This window comes from Amblyraja radiata, chromosome 23 (assembly GCF_010909765.2).
Source record: "Amblyraja radiata isolate CabotCenter1 chromosome 23, sAmbRad1.1.pri, whole genome shotgun sequence".
In the NCBI taxonomy this organism is placed as follows: domain Eukaryota; kingdom Metazoa; phylum Chordata; class Chondrichthyes; order Rajiformes; family Rajidae; genus Amblyraja; species Amblyraja radiata.
In genome coordinates this window covers 1,446,506-1,461,025 of record NC_045978.1, presented here as the reverse complement: position 1 = coordinate 1,461,025, position 14,520 = coordinate 1,446,506, and the positions used below count along the sequence as shown (strand labels likewise).

Below are 14,520 nucleotides of genomic sequence, written 5' to 3'. Positions count from 1 at the left end.
ATGATTTAATATGGAACCAAAATCACTCTGGTCTGGAAACAATGGGACCCGTTTGTCAGCCATTCCTTGGATCGACCTGGATCGGGGGCAGCACGCTGGTGCAGCAGTAGAACTAGTGCCACACTGCACCAGAGACCCGGGTTCGATCCTGACTACGGGTGCTGTCTGTACGGAGTTGGTACGTTCTCCACGTGTCCTGCGTGGGTTTTCTCCACGATGTCCGGTTTGCTCCCACACTCCAAAGACGTGCAGGTTTGCAGAATAATTGGCTTGGTATAAATGTAAATTGTCGCTAGTGCGTGTAGGATAGTTCTAGTGTGCGGGGATCACGGGTCAGCACCGACCTGGTGGGCCAAAAGGCCTGATTCCGCACTGCTTCTCTAAACTACTGGGTGACCCCTCGTCTGTAATGGCCCCGTAACAGCACGGAGAAGACGAGCTGCCTCACCACAGCACCAGGAGGGTGAACTAAACCTTGCCCTCGTCTGATTCCACTGTCTTCAGTTCTACGAGTTTAGTCTACTTGAATTTATAATTATTGTCACGTGTACTGAGGTACAGTGAAAAGCTTCTTTGTGCGTGCTATCCAGTCAGTGGAAAGACTATACATGGTTACAATCGAGCCGTCCACAGAGTACAGGTACAGGATAAAGGGAAGAATGTTTAGTGCAAGGTAAAGGCCAATTAAAGATAGTTTGAAGATTTCCAAAGAAGTGGATGGGTGGTCAGGCCCGCTCTCTGCTTGGTGAGAGGATGGTTCAGTTGCCTGATAACAGCTGGGAAAAAACTGTCACGGAAAGAGGATGTAAAAGGCCAAACACAAAAGTGCAGGAAGATCTCAGTGGGTCGTGCAGCATCTGTGGAGGAAATGCACAAATGACGTTTTGGATCGGAACCTTTCTTCAGAAGATGTCAAAGGGCTGGGTTAATGCAGAGAGGGCAGTACGGTTCAGATTGGTTTCGCTTCGCTCGAGATACAGCGTGGAAACAGGCCTTCTGTCCCACCAGGACCACATCACCCCACGATCACTCGTTCACACTAGCTCTATGCTGTCCCACATTCACATCTCTTCACTGCACACTCGAGGCTATTTGCAGAGGCCAATTAACCTACAATCCTGCACATCTTTTGATGTGGGAGGAGACCACAGCACCACGCAGTCACAGGGGGAACGTGCAATCTCCACACAGACAGCACCCGAGGTCAGGATCAAACCTGTTATCAGAGTTTCGACTATCAGAGACACACAGAGACAATAGTCCAGGAAGAAATCACCTGAGAGGTGACTTCACACACGTATGATCTCAACGCTGAAGGATACAACTTTAATTTGTAATGTAGACACAGGGATGTATCTACAGGTGCAGTTTCTTAAACTTGTAATCCTGAGTTTGAGAAACTCAGACTTCACTTGGGTTTCCAGATTGCGTGGAGAAGCCAAAATCCCTGGAGGCAATTCAGAAATAATGAACCACAGAGGTGACAGGATCCCTGGATCAAATGATTTTCTGCCATCCCCGAGTAACACCAGCTAATTATTTTAACAGTGAGTAAGTCAGATTATACGGGGTACAATGCTCTGACACCGAGCCAAACGTAGCAAAAAGCCAAGGACAGTGAATGTGGATAGAGTGGATGTGGAGAGCATGTTTCCACTAGTGGGAGAGTCGAAGACTAGAGGTCATAGCCGCAGAATTAAAGGACGTTCTTTTAGGAAGGAGATGAGGAGGAATTTCTTTAGTCAGAGGGTGGTGAATCTGTGGAATTCTTTGCCACAGAAGGCTGTGGAGGCTAAGTCAGTGGATATTTTTAAGGTAGAGATAGATGGATTCTTGATTAGTGCGGGTGTCAGGGGTTATGGGGAGAAGGCAGGAGAATGGGGTTAGGAGGGAGAGATAGCTCAACCATGATTGAATGGCGGAGTAGACTTGATGGGCCGAATGGCCTAATTCTACCCCTATCACTTATGATCATTACCTTATTACTGGCCAGAGCTGGAAGCTTTGCTTGGGAAGTCTGAGGCTTATTGAGGGTATTACATTCAGGTATTATATCAACATCTAAAAGACATGGATAGAACATTGAAGAGTACCGCACAAGAACAGGTCCTTCAGCCCACAATGTCTCACAGCTACCTGTGCATGAGCCTTATTCCTCCATTCCCTGCATATCCGTGTGTCAATCCAAAAGCCTCATAAATGCCACTAACACATTGGGTATAGAGATACTCGTTTAAGAAAGAACTACAGATGTTGGAAAAATCGAAGGGAGACAAAAATGCTGGAGAAACTCATCGGGTGAGGCAGTATCTATGGAGTGAAGGAATAGGTTCTTAAAGACTGAGGTGAGAAGAAACTTTTTCACCCAGAGAATTGTGAATTTATGGAATTCCCTGCCACAGAGGGCAATGGAGGCCAAGTCACTGGATGGATTTAAGAGAGAGTTAGATAGAGCTCTAGGGGCTAGTGGAGTCAAGGGATATGGGGAGAAGGCAGGTACGGGTTATTGATAGGGGACGATCAGCCATGATCACAATGAATGGCGGTGCTGGCTTGAAGGGCCGAATGGCCTCCTCCTGCACCTATTTTCTATGTTTCTAAGCTCATGAAACATGTAGAAAAGATAATTGTCAGCTCGGGGAAGATGACAGCGTGGCATAAAATGTACAATTTAATCAGGGGGACACTCTGACTGGTCGGAGAACTAGGATGGGGCGGGATAGGGAGAGGAGGAAAGCAAGTGTTACTTGAAGTAAGAGACATCGATATTCATACTGCTGAGTTGTAAGCAAAATATGAGGTTAGTAAAAAAACTAGACTAAGTGGGACCCGTTGGGTCCCATTGTCACACAGGAGGCCTGGTCCCCCAACGCAATATTCCACCACATGCATAGCCCCCAACTGGGCAGACACGGCTGACAGGTTCCCGTTGTGGTTTTTCATGGAGTAAACCTCAAGAAAATCCGGAGTCGGAGCCCCAAAGGCAGTTCGTCGTTGTCTACAACCTCGCCCTGGCAGCTCCTGTGACGGCGCTGGTGCCAAACTGTAACGGCCCTGCTGTTCCTTTGGATCGATCAGCGACGTGGAGAGGGGGGGACGTGCTGCATGGGCAACAGCCTGTCCTCCATATGACATCGATCGCCCAGGCTTGCATCCGACCACACATCACCTGCAAACTAGGATGCATCACCCATGGTCAGTCATGACCGAGGGGGCCCTACTATGCCTACTATCCATCAGCAGTGAGATAGATGCAAACCGCTGGAGTAACTCAGTGGGTGAGGCAGCATCTCTGGAGAGAAGAAATGGGTGACGTTTCGGGTCAAGTCCCATCTTCGGTGAGAAAGCCCAAATCTGCACCGTTCACTGGGCAATTACTAACTCACTCATAAAACAAGACACAGAGTGCTGGAGTACACTCGGCGGGTCGGGCAGCATCTCCTGGGAACATGGATCAGGCTGAAGAAAGGCCTCACCTATTTATTGCCGATGTCAGCATGTTCAAGCGCAATTGGACAATAAATTGTGGCTTTGACTTTGACACTTGCATTGCTGAAAATTAATTAACAAACATGAAAGAGCTGCAGGTGCAGAAGGTGCAGATGCCACGTCTCTAACTCTGGCCAGCGGGAAGTTTATGTATTTTAAGAAAGATTAATTACTGGGAGGAATTAAATAATTGGGCATGAAGATAAATTGGCAAAAGCTATATTGTTTTCTGATTGATCTACACTCCAGGATTGAGTGTGCTTTAGTTGACTTGGAATGGACAGACTGATGATTTGGCTTCATGTTTAAACATGGGCCAGATTCCAGATTCACATTCCGTAACTCCCTGCTCAACTCGTCACTTCCCACCCAAACCACCCCCTCCCCAGGTACCTTCCCCTGCAACCGCAGGTGATGCAACACCTGTCCCTTTACCTCCCCCCTCCATCCAAGGACCCTGACAGTCTTTTCAGGTGAGGCAGAGGTTCACTTGCACCTCCTCCAACCTCATCTACTGTATACGCTGTTCCAGGTGTGGACTCCTGTATATTGGCGAGACCAAGCGCAGGCTCGGCGATCGTTTCACTGAACACCTCCGCTCAGTCCGCCTAAACCTACCTGATCTCCTGGTGGTCCAGCACTTTAACTCCATCTCCCATTCCCAATCTGGCCTTTCTGTCCTGGGCCTCCTCCATTATCAGAGTGAGGCCCAACGCAAATTGGAGGAACAGCATCTCATATTTCGCTTGGGCAGCTTACACCCCAGCGGTATGAACATTGACTTCTCTAACTTCAAATAGCCCTTGCTTTCCCTCTTCATTCCCTTTGTCTTATTTTCACACCCTACACTTCCTTATCTATGTATCTCCCTCTCCCCTGACATCAGTCTGAAGAAGGGTCTCGACCTGAAACGTCACCCATTCCTTCTCTCCAGAGATGCTGCCTGTCTCGCTGAGTTACTCCAGCACTCTGTCTATGGTCTATTGTCCCCCTAGATTTCAGCAGGTAAGTGCTTCAGAGGTCGGTCCAGTAGACTAAACTGATGTTATTGTATTTTTGTTATTGTATTTTTTAATGACCACACAGTCAGGCTGGTGGAATTTGTTCTCAGTACAGCTCGATACAGGTTCCAACATTTCATCAAACATTCAACTCGTAACGTAGATATACATACAAACAGACACATTTCATAATGCATAAGGGCCACGCTTATTCGTATTTCCTCACCGTACGGAGTTTAAAAAGTTAATTGCGGTAGGAATGAAACTGTTTTTGAAACGGGTTGTTTTGGAGGCAATTGACCTGTAACGCCTCCCAGAGGGCAGTAGCTGAAAGGCATAGTGTGCAGGGTGAGTGGGTTCAGTGATGATCTTGCGGGCTTTGTGTAGTGTCCGTTTATGGTAGAGTGATTCAAGTGATGGAAGGGGTAAGCCAATAATTTTGGAAGCTCTGTTTATAATGCGTTGTAGTTTCTTCCGGGAGATTGAGTCGAGGCTGCCGAACCAAACTGTGATAGATGAAGTGAGGATGCTTTCAATAATGGCTGTATAGAAGCAGAGCATCAGATGTCAAAGGTGTCTGGTCGGCAGTGTACCTTTAAATCAGACAGAGTTGTGATGTGTTCACAGTGGGGGCTGGTCAGAATCAAATGGCCAGCTTGGTGTTCAAAGCCAGAGGAAGCCAGAGCCAGCATCATTAGCTACACAAATCAGCAGCATAAATCACACTTTGGGAAAGGCTGAATGTGCTGCCCAGGCACATTTATTATTTCCAAGGTTTGTATTTCTAAATAATAAGTGTATTTTGCACGTGATTTGCATATAAAAATGGGTGGAGTTGGAACCAAAGACGACATGAGACCCTTTAATACTGGAGTAACTCAACGGGACAGGCAGCATCTCTGGAGAGAAGGAATGAGTGCCGTTTCGGGTCGAGACCCTTCTTCAGACTTGACCCGACACGCCACCCATTGCTTCTCTCCATAGATGCTGCCTGACCCGCTGAGTTACTGCAGCACTTTGTGTTTATCTTTGGTTCGGCTACATTTGGAGTTTCAGCTGTAGTTCTGGTGGTGCCCATTACGGGAAGGAAGTGGAGATTACAGGGTTACAGCGTTACAGAGTTTCCTTTATTGTCATTCAGACCGAAGTCTGAACGAAATTTCGTGCCTGCAGTCATACATACAATACAATAAAAAACAGCAATAAACACATATTAACATCCACCACAGTGAGTCCACCTAGCACCTCCTCACTGTGATGGAGGCAAAAGTCTTAGGGCTGCAGTCTCTTCCCTCCTCTTCTCCTTCTGCGCTGAGGCGATACCCCATAAGTGAATTAGACCATTCGGCCCATCGAACCGACTCTGGCATTCAATCATGGCTGATCTATCTCTCCCTCCTAACCCCATTCTCCTGCCTTCGCCCAGTGACCCCTGACACCCGTACTGACCACGAATCTATCTATCTCTGCCTTGAATAAAGTGTTGGAAAGTGTGCAGAGGAGGTTTACCAGAACGCTGCCTGCATCAGGGGGGATGGGCTGTAAGGAGAGGTTGGCCAAATCTGGATTGTTTCTCTGGAACACCAGAGATGGAGATGGCTTGGACACGCTAGAGGCAGGAAACATGTTCCCGATGTTGGGGGAGTCCACAACCAGGGGCCACAGTTATAAGAATAAGGAGTAAGCCATTTAGAACGGAGACGATGAAACACTTCTTCTCACAGAAAGTGGTGAGTCTGTGGAATTCTCTGCCTCAGAAGGCGGTGGAGGCAGGTTCTCTGGATACTTTCCAAGAGAGAGCTAGATAGGGCTCTTAAAGATAGTGGAGTCAGGGGATATGGGGAGAAGGCAGGAACGGGGTACTGATTGGGGATGATCAGCCATGATCACATTGAATGGCGGTGCTGGCTCGAAGGGAAGAATGGCCTACTCCTGCACCTATTGTCTATTGTCTAAAAAGGTTGTGACTGTCTACTCGATCAATGCTGCTCACAGACACGAGTAGGTTGGTGACCACTTCTGGCTTTAGTCCTTTAGTTGACTTGAAAATTGCACTCCAGTCGTTAAAGGTCAGACAGACCTGTTCCAAAGGTCAGACATGTTGGGGGGGTGGGGGAGGTGGGGGGTTAAGTCACAGATGCCGATGCTGCTATGAATGGTGTAGACGACCACAGTTCACCAGCAGTGGATCATCAGAGGTCTAGACACAGGCAAGGCCTCAGACCTGGCTTTGATCATTGAACTCTTCTTGCCACCTTCACAAGTTATAGGAGTAGAATTAGGCCATTCGGCCCATCGAGTCCACTCCGCCATTCAATCATGGCTGATCTCTGCCTCCTAATCCCATTTTCCTGCCTTCTCCCCATAACCCTGGACACCCGTTCTAATCAAGAATCTGTCAATCTCTGCCTTAAAAATATCCAGACTCGGCCTCCACAGCCCTCTGTGGCAATGAGTTCCACAGATTCACCACCGTCTGTCTATTGAAGTTCCTCCTCACATCTTTTCTAAAAGAGCGTCCTTTAACTCTGAGGCTGTGACCTCTGGTCCTGGACTCTCCCACCAGTGGAAACATCCTCGCCACACCATACCTTTCTCCTTGAACGTCGGCCGACCTTTAGTCAAAAATAAACCCAATCCTGGGGGTGACCGAGTGGACAGAGAGTTACAACTTGCCCCTGGCCTGGGGTGAAGTGAGATTTGTGTCATTCTAATTATTGTTTGTCACCGTGGCTGTGTGTCCATGGATGTTCAACTCCAATTGGAATTGTTTTCCCCTCAGTCAATGCATTATATTTTATTGATGTAGGCCAGAGCATGATGTAAAAATATGATTGTATGGGGAACAGAATAATCGTAAATCCGTAGTTATTTTTTTAAAGGCTTCAATATTGAAATGGCGAATTCAGTATAGTTTGGTTTAGAGATACAGCGTGGAAATTGGCCCTTCGGCCCGATGAGCCCACACCGCCCAGTGATCACCCTGTACACTTGTACCATCCTACACACTACGGACAATGTACAAAAGCCAATTTACCAACATCCTTGGAATGTGGGAGGAAACCGAAGCACCCGGAGAAAAGCAAGATACTGCCTGACCCGAATGGGTGATGTCACACCTCACACTTCCTTATCTCTGTATCTCCCTCTCCCCCGAGTCAGTCTGGAGAAGAGTATCGACCTGAAACGTCACCCCTTCCATCGCTCCAGAGATGCTGCCTGAGTTACTCCAGCATTTTGCGTCTATATTCGGTATAAACCAGCATCCGTGTTCCTTCCCACATTTATAATTGCTGCAGATTCCATATCTCACATTTTTCTTGCACGGTGGAATATTTTGTTCTTTGTTCTTTAAGACAAAGGCAGTAATCATTGGTTCTGTCGCTTGCCTGGTGATCAATTCCCCTGCTGTGCTGTGCTGTGTCTGTGCTGTGTCTCCCTTGTTCTCAACAGAATGAGATGCAGGTTGGATCTACGATGGCAATACACCAGCCCAGCTAACACGAGGACGAATGCGCCAGCCCAACAAGTGAGGATGAACATCACTCCTCAAAGATAGACACAAAATGCTGGAGGTGACATTTCAGGTCGAGACCCTTCTTCAGAAATGTCACCCATTCCTTCTTCTCCAGAGATGCTGCCTGTCCCGCTGAATTACTCCAGCTTTTAGTGTCTATCTAGTGAAAACCAGCATCTGCAGTTCCTTCCTACACATCACTTCTTAGTGCCATTCACCGCCTCCACCCATTGCAATGTTTTTTTAGTAATCATGATCGAGGTCGTATGTTTTCTTAAATCCCATTAATTGTCCTACAAGATACTGTAGTAGCTTGGTTTATCCAAAATACCAAAACACCAACTCGTTGGCAATTGAACAATTACAAGTAAAAATGTCATTGTTCTGTTCCAGTGGACATGACACTAAAACACTGTTGACTATGTTCACTTCACCCGACCACGGGGTGAACAAAGGGGAAGCTGGCTGAACATTATTGCCTCCCATCAGTGAGGAATGTTGATTCCACTGTGGTGGATGTTTATGTTAATTTTATTTATGTGTGCGTTGTGTTCTTTTCAATTAGTACGGCTGTACGGTAACTCAAATGTCACTGTGCCTTAGTCGGTTAAGTGACAATAAACACAAACACGAACTTGAACTTGGATATCCCCAGATTTTGGACATAAATACCAGGACGATTTCAAGTTAGTTACAAAAGTGCCTGAAGTAATTTTTAAAGTCAACATTGACCCTTCTGTGCAGCAGACTGCAAGTAATGAAACAGAATGCAGATGTACAAACTATGGGCATGTCTCCACGCCGGCCACTACCTACCCCGTTTGCTTTGCTGACAGCCTGGAAGTAAATGCTGTAGCTTTTCACGGAGGAGAGGGGTGGGTTCCAGTAGCCGTTGTAGGTCTTGTTGTCACCGATGGTGAAGGGCTGAGACACGGGAAGGTTCCCGGGCTTCAGCTCAGCAGCCGTGTAATGCAGAGCGTCGAGGAGCGAGGCGTTCTTGTAGCTGATCGGCGCAGGGAAACACTCGGCGATATCCGCAGCTCTCCTGGCCTTTTGCGAACGCTCCTCTTTAACAACCAGTTGATAGGCACTGTGAGGAAATGAAAGAAACAAAACGTTAAAACACTTGCAGGACGGCAGAATTCTCATGGCAATGGGATCCTTGCCAATATCTGGACAATGCTTGTAGATCCTTAGTGTTAATATCACCAATGGCCTGTCATGGACCAACAGCCAAGAAGGCACACAATAGGAGCTGTCTGTGTGGAGTTTGCACGTTCTCCCTGTGACCGTGTGGGTTTACTCTGGGTGCTCCGGTTTCCACCCACATCCCAAAGGCGTGCGGGTTTGTAGGTTAACCGGCCCCTCTGTAAATTGCCCCCTAGTGCGTAGGGAGTGGATGAGAAAGTGGGATAACACAGAACTAGTGTGAACGGGTGATCGATGGCCGGCGTGGATTCGGTGGGCCGAAGGGCCTGTTTCCATGCTGTATCTAGAAAGACGGACGCAGCCACGATGTTGCACGGAGCTTCAGTCTGGGGAACAATGAAGCAACAGCAGCAGGTTGCAGCCAAGGTGGGAACATGGAGTGGACAGGTTCCCATTGAAAGCCACGGAAACATCAGTCGCACCGCCTGACCAGCCAATGCTCCCATAATGCCCGGTTAATACCAACATCTGCCTCATCTCATTAAACACCCATTTTAAAGTAATTGAATATAATATTGGATCATTTAGAAGTTAATTTTACTTCATGGAATGAATTAAATCTGAAAATCTCAGCAGCAAATCAGGATTTACTTAATGAAGCAACATAGAAACAAAAAACATCAGATGCTGGTTAATACATAAAAGGACACAGAGTGCTGGAGTAACTCAGCGGGTCAGGCAGCATCTGTGGAGAACATGGATAGGTGACGTTTCACAGAGTGCTGGATTAACTCAGCGGGTCAGGCAGCATCTGTGGAGAACATGGAAAGGTGACGTTTCACAGAGTGCTGGAGTAACTCAGTGGGTCAGGCAGCATCTGTGGAGAACATGGATAGGTGACGTTTCACAGAGTGCTGGAGTAACTCAGCGGGTCAGGCAGCATCTGTGGAGAACATGAGAAACATTTAGACAGGTACATGGATAGAACAGGTTTGGAGGGATTATGGACCAAATGCAGGCAGGTGGGAATAGCGTAGGTGTGGCATGTTGGCCGGTGTGGGCAAGTTGGGCTGAAGGGCCTGTTTCCATGCTGTATCAATCTATCAACATGGATCTGTGATGTTTCAGGTTGGGACCTTTCGCGTGTGAAGAAGTCACAACCCAAAACGTCACCTATCCATGTTCTCCACAGATGCTGCCTGACCCGCTGAGTTACTCCAGCACTCTGTGAAACGTCACCTATCCATGTTCTCCACAGATGCTGCCTGACCCGCTGAGTTACTCCAGCACTCTGTGAAACGTCACCTATCCATGTTCTCCACAGATGCTGCCTGACCCGCTGAGTTACTCCAGCACTATGCCGCCGAGCTGCCGGGGGAGGAGGAGATGCTGAGCAAACACTGACCTAGATTTTCCAAACTCTCTGAAGTGATAAAATACAAATTGAGATGATTTGATTTGAAATGTAATTTAAATCAAAATTGTGAATGGGACATTAGTCTGAAACTTAATCAGTGAGATGCAGCTTATTCGGAATAGAAATACAACACATAGCAGAGTTTGTTAAATGCGAGCTTAGATTTGCACGGGCAAATTCAGTTACGCGGTGCTCGTATCGTTCTGCCGCACAATCATAACATTTTATTACTGCTCCTAAAGAGAAGGCGAAAGTATCCCATGCCCTGAGTTGCCACCTTCATGCTCACCCTGTTGAATAAATGTTAAAGAAGGAACTGTACATGCTGGAAAAATTGAAGGTAGACAAAAATGCAGGTGAAACTCAGCGGGTGAGGCAGCGTCTATGGATGCTGAATCAATCGAAGGAATATCTGATCAATATCTGATCAATCGAAGGAATAGGCGAATGTCACCTATTCCTTCGCCCCATAGATGCTGCCTCACCCGCTGAGTTACTCCAGCATTTTTGTCTACACTGTTGAATAAATAGTTAGCTCAGAAAACATCCAAGTTGTCTTGAGAGGATTAGATAGTGAGTGAACTGGATTAGACAGAAGCAAATGTGCGGCATATTAATGCAGGGAGATAGAAATTCAATAAAATAAATTAAGTATTCCAACCGGCACTGCAATACATTAAAAGATGTTCAACTTTAGCACTTTCCCGATGCTCGACATTGACACTGAGACGCTACAAGGAAGCTGAAAATATAAACGCTGGTGAGAAACGTATCTAGTAACCCTTCCTCATCGAGAGCTTCAGAAACTCACATTGTCAGGCAGCATCTGTGGTGGGGAATTTCCCCCCCCCCACCACAAATAAACTTTAATCAGAATAAAATATATATTCTGTACAAAACAAAAATGGTGCATAAGCTCTACATCCATTCCATGCCCAAAACACAATTTTATACCGAGTAGTGCTTGTATCTACTGTATCTTTAGGCAAACAACTCTTGTGGCCCCTGGGGTGATATCTCTTCCCTTGTTCGAGGGGCATCTCCACCACACCCTGCCCCCGTGTCCAGCAGCGGAAGGGCCCTAGACTGTGGTCCTCCCCCACCGAGCCTTGGCGTTGGCTGCACCGAGCTTCAGTGCGTCCCTCAGCACGTACTCCTGCAGTCTGCAGCGGGCCAGTCGGCAACATTCCCCGACGGACATCTCGCTCCGCTAGGAGGTCAACAAGGTTCAGGCTGACCAAAGATCGCCTTTCACCGAGTTTGTCACCCTCCAGCAGCACTCGATGTCCGTCTCTGAATGAATCTATCACTGGGGACAGTCGGTAAATCAGAGATGGACACAAAATGCTGGAGTAACTCAGCGGGACAGGCAGCATCTCCGGAGAGAAGGAATGGGTGACGTTTCAGGTCGAGACCCTTCTTCAGACTGAATCTGAGAATCAGGGAACTGTAAATCAGAGAGTCCTCTGGCACGGAGGTGTTAGGGATGAATTGTGACAGGGAGTCTTGCATCCTTCTCCAGACTCTCTTCACAAATCACACTCAGTGAAGAGGTGGGCAACTATCTCCTGCCCGCACCAGCTGTCCCAAGGGCTGGGAGGATCCCTCTCACCGCCAGCCAAGTCAGGTCTTGGTGCAGGCTGGTGACGTAAGTCACACACAAGGGGAAAGGACAGACGATGTTTTGAGTTGGGGAGACTGTGCCTCAGACTGATTCCTTGTGTCTCCAGTTCCCCAAATCCTGTCCTGCTCAGCTGCGACCAATACTGAAGCAACAACACACCCTGCAGACCTCAAAGATAACTGCATATAGCTCCGCTCAGGTACCAGCTGTTCAGTGCCTGCTGTAATATCGCCAACCTGACTGAGCAACCAAGGATGTTCCCATCAGAACAAGCCAGGAAGCAGAGTACACAGGTTTAATTGTTTAAAAGCACTGTACAGAGTGTTAAATAACGATCAGAACATATTTGCATGATTGATGTGGAAGCTAAATGGTTATATAAGTTTTAAACACAGCTAAATTCCCGCATATTTGGAATAATTATGATGGATTTACAATGTACATACACGTGATTAATTTTAAGAGCCATACAGTTTTTCTAAGCAATGAGTACCGAGTAATTATACATAATTAAAACCTTACCTAGACTTCATGCAACAAGGCAGAAGATTCTCATGGCATTTTACTGTTAGAATAAATTCATATCAAGTCAACAAATATTGAATTCTCCAATTTTAGGTGGCTTTAAAACTCTTCCTTACTCATCCCCTTCTCTTCTGGAGAATAAACCTCTCCTCCCACCGACATTCCTTCTTCTGGCTTCACAATCTGCAACTCTTGTACCTGATCTCATACCTTCTGTCTGATCATCTCTGGCCTTTGTCCATCCATCTGCCTATCAAACCTCCACCCCCCCCCACCTGCCCCCCCCCCTCGTATCCACCTACCACTTGCCAGATTCTGGAATTCAGTGAAAAGAACAAAGATTTGTGCAAAATAAGACATTTGTGCAAGTAGTGCAAACGTAACTAGGACAACGAAAGTCCCTGGAAGTGCAAGAAGTGGTCGTTGCTTCTGTTGTTGAGGGAGGGTTAGGATTGTGTGGGTCGGTTGAAGTACCTAAGGCACGGTGGCGCAGCCGTAGAGTTATGCCCCTGTCCCACTTAGGAAACCTCTGGAGACTTTGCGCCCCACCCAAGGTTTCCGTGCGGTTCCCGGAGGTCCCCGTCAGTCTCCCTACCTGCTTCCACTACCTGCAACCCCCGGCAACCACCTGCAACCTCCGAGAACCGCACGGAAACCTTGGGTGGGGCACAAAGTCTCCAGAGGTTTCTGTTCAGGTTTCCTAAGTGGGACAAGGGCATATGTGGGACAGGGGCATTACTGCCTCACAGCGCCGGAGACCCAGGTTCGATCCTGACTGCAGGTGCTGTCTGTACGGAGTTTGTACGTTCTCCCCCTGACCTGCGTGGGCTGTCTCCGGGGTCTTCTGTTTCCTCCCACACTCCAAAGATGTACAGGTTTGTAGGTCAATTGGCCTGGTATAAGTGCAAATTGTTCCTAGTGGGTGTAGGATAGTGTAAGTGTGCGGGATCGCTGGTCGTTACGGACTCGGTGGGCCGAAGGGCCTATTTCCGTGCTGTATCTCCAAACTAAACGAAAGTAATACAATTGTCATCCTGACATCTCCAAGGGGAAAATCCATTTGCCACCTCTCTCGTCACCAAGCCAGACCATCAATGTCCTCCAGCCCTTACTCACCAATTCCCTTACTCACAATCTCTTTTCCACATTGAGTATTTCCTTTCCAATTACTCTGCAGCAATATAATTCAAGTTGCAGACTGCTCTTTAGAATTCCATAAGGGCCTGTCCCACTTACGCAATGTTTTCGGAGACTTGCCGGCACCTGTCATAAGGTCGCCGAAAAATGTCAACACGTGGAAAATCCAGCGGCGCCCAGAACAAGGTTCACGACTCTTTGGGTGACTACACACGGCCATACAGGCATCACCCCGCGACATGTCGCCTGTACGGTCGTGAGAAGTCGCCCAAAGAGTCGTACCTTTTTCTGGTCGCCACTGGATTTTCAACGTCGAAAATTTTCGGCAACCTGCTGCGACTACGACGGGTGCCGGCAAGTCGCCGAAAAAGTTGCGCAAGTGGGACAGGCCATGTAGTTTCCATTGTCCAGGTCAGTCTAGCAGACACCAGCTATATAAGCAGTGCCTTCTTCCATTGCCAGACAAGTGCTGCCTTGATTCTTAATACACTATTTATCACCAATAGAATAATTAGTGCTGAGTTTTAAAACCTACAACCCTCTAGCCATTCTCTCCCGCTAATTGACCGTGTTGGCCCTTCAGCGCACACATCAGAATTTATTGCCCGTGACTAAATTAATTTTCCGAGTTCCATTAAAAATGACTATTACATTCCACAAT

General features: G+C 47.4%; 1 protein-coding gene across 3 annotated transcripts in view; it reads right to left on the bottom strand.

Annotated features, from left to right (window-relative positions):
• ptprt (protein tyrosine phosphatase receptor type T) overlaps positions 1–14,520 on the bottom strand; it is a 588,177-nt gene that overhangs the window by 150,847 nt on the left and 422,810 nt on the right. For all 3 annotated transcript variants that reach the window (XM_033041307.1, XM_033041304.1, XM_033041305.1), the window contains exon 12: positions 8,824–9,097. In XM_033041307.1, coding sequence (XP_032897198.1) covers positions 8,824–9,097 — 274 coding nt within the window. The remainder of the gene's footprint in view (positions 1–8,823; positions 9,098–14,520) is intronic.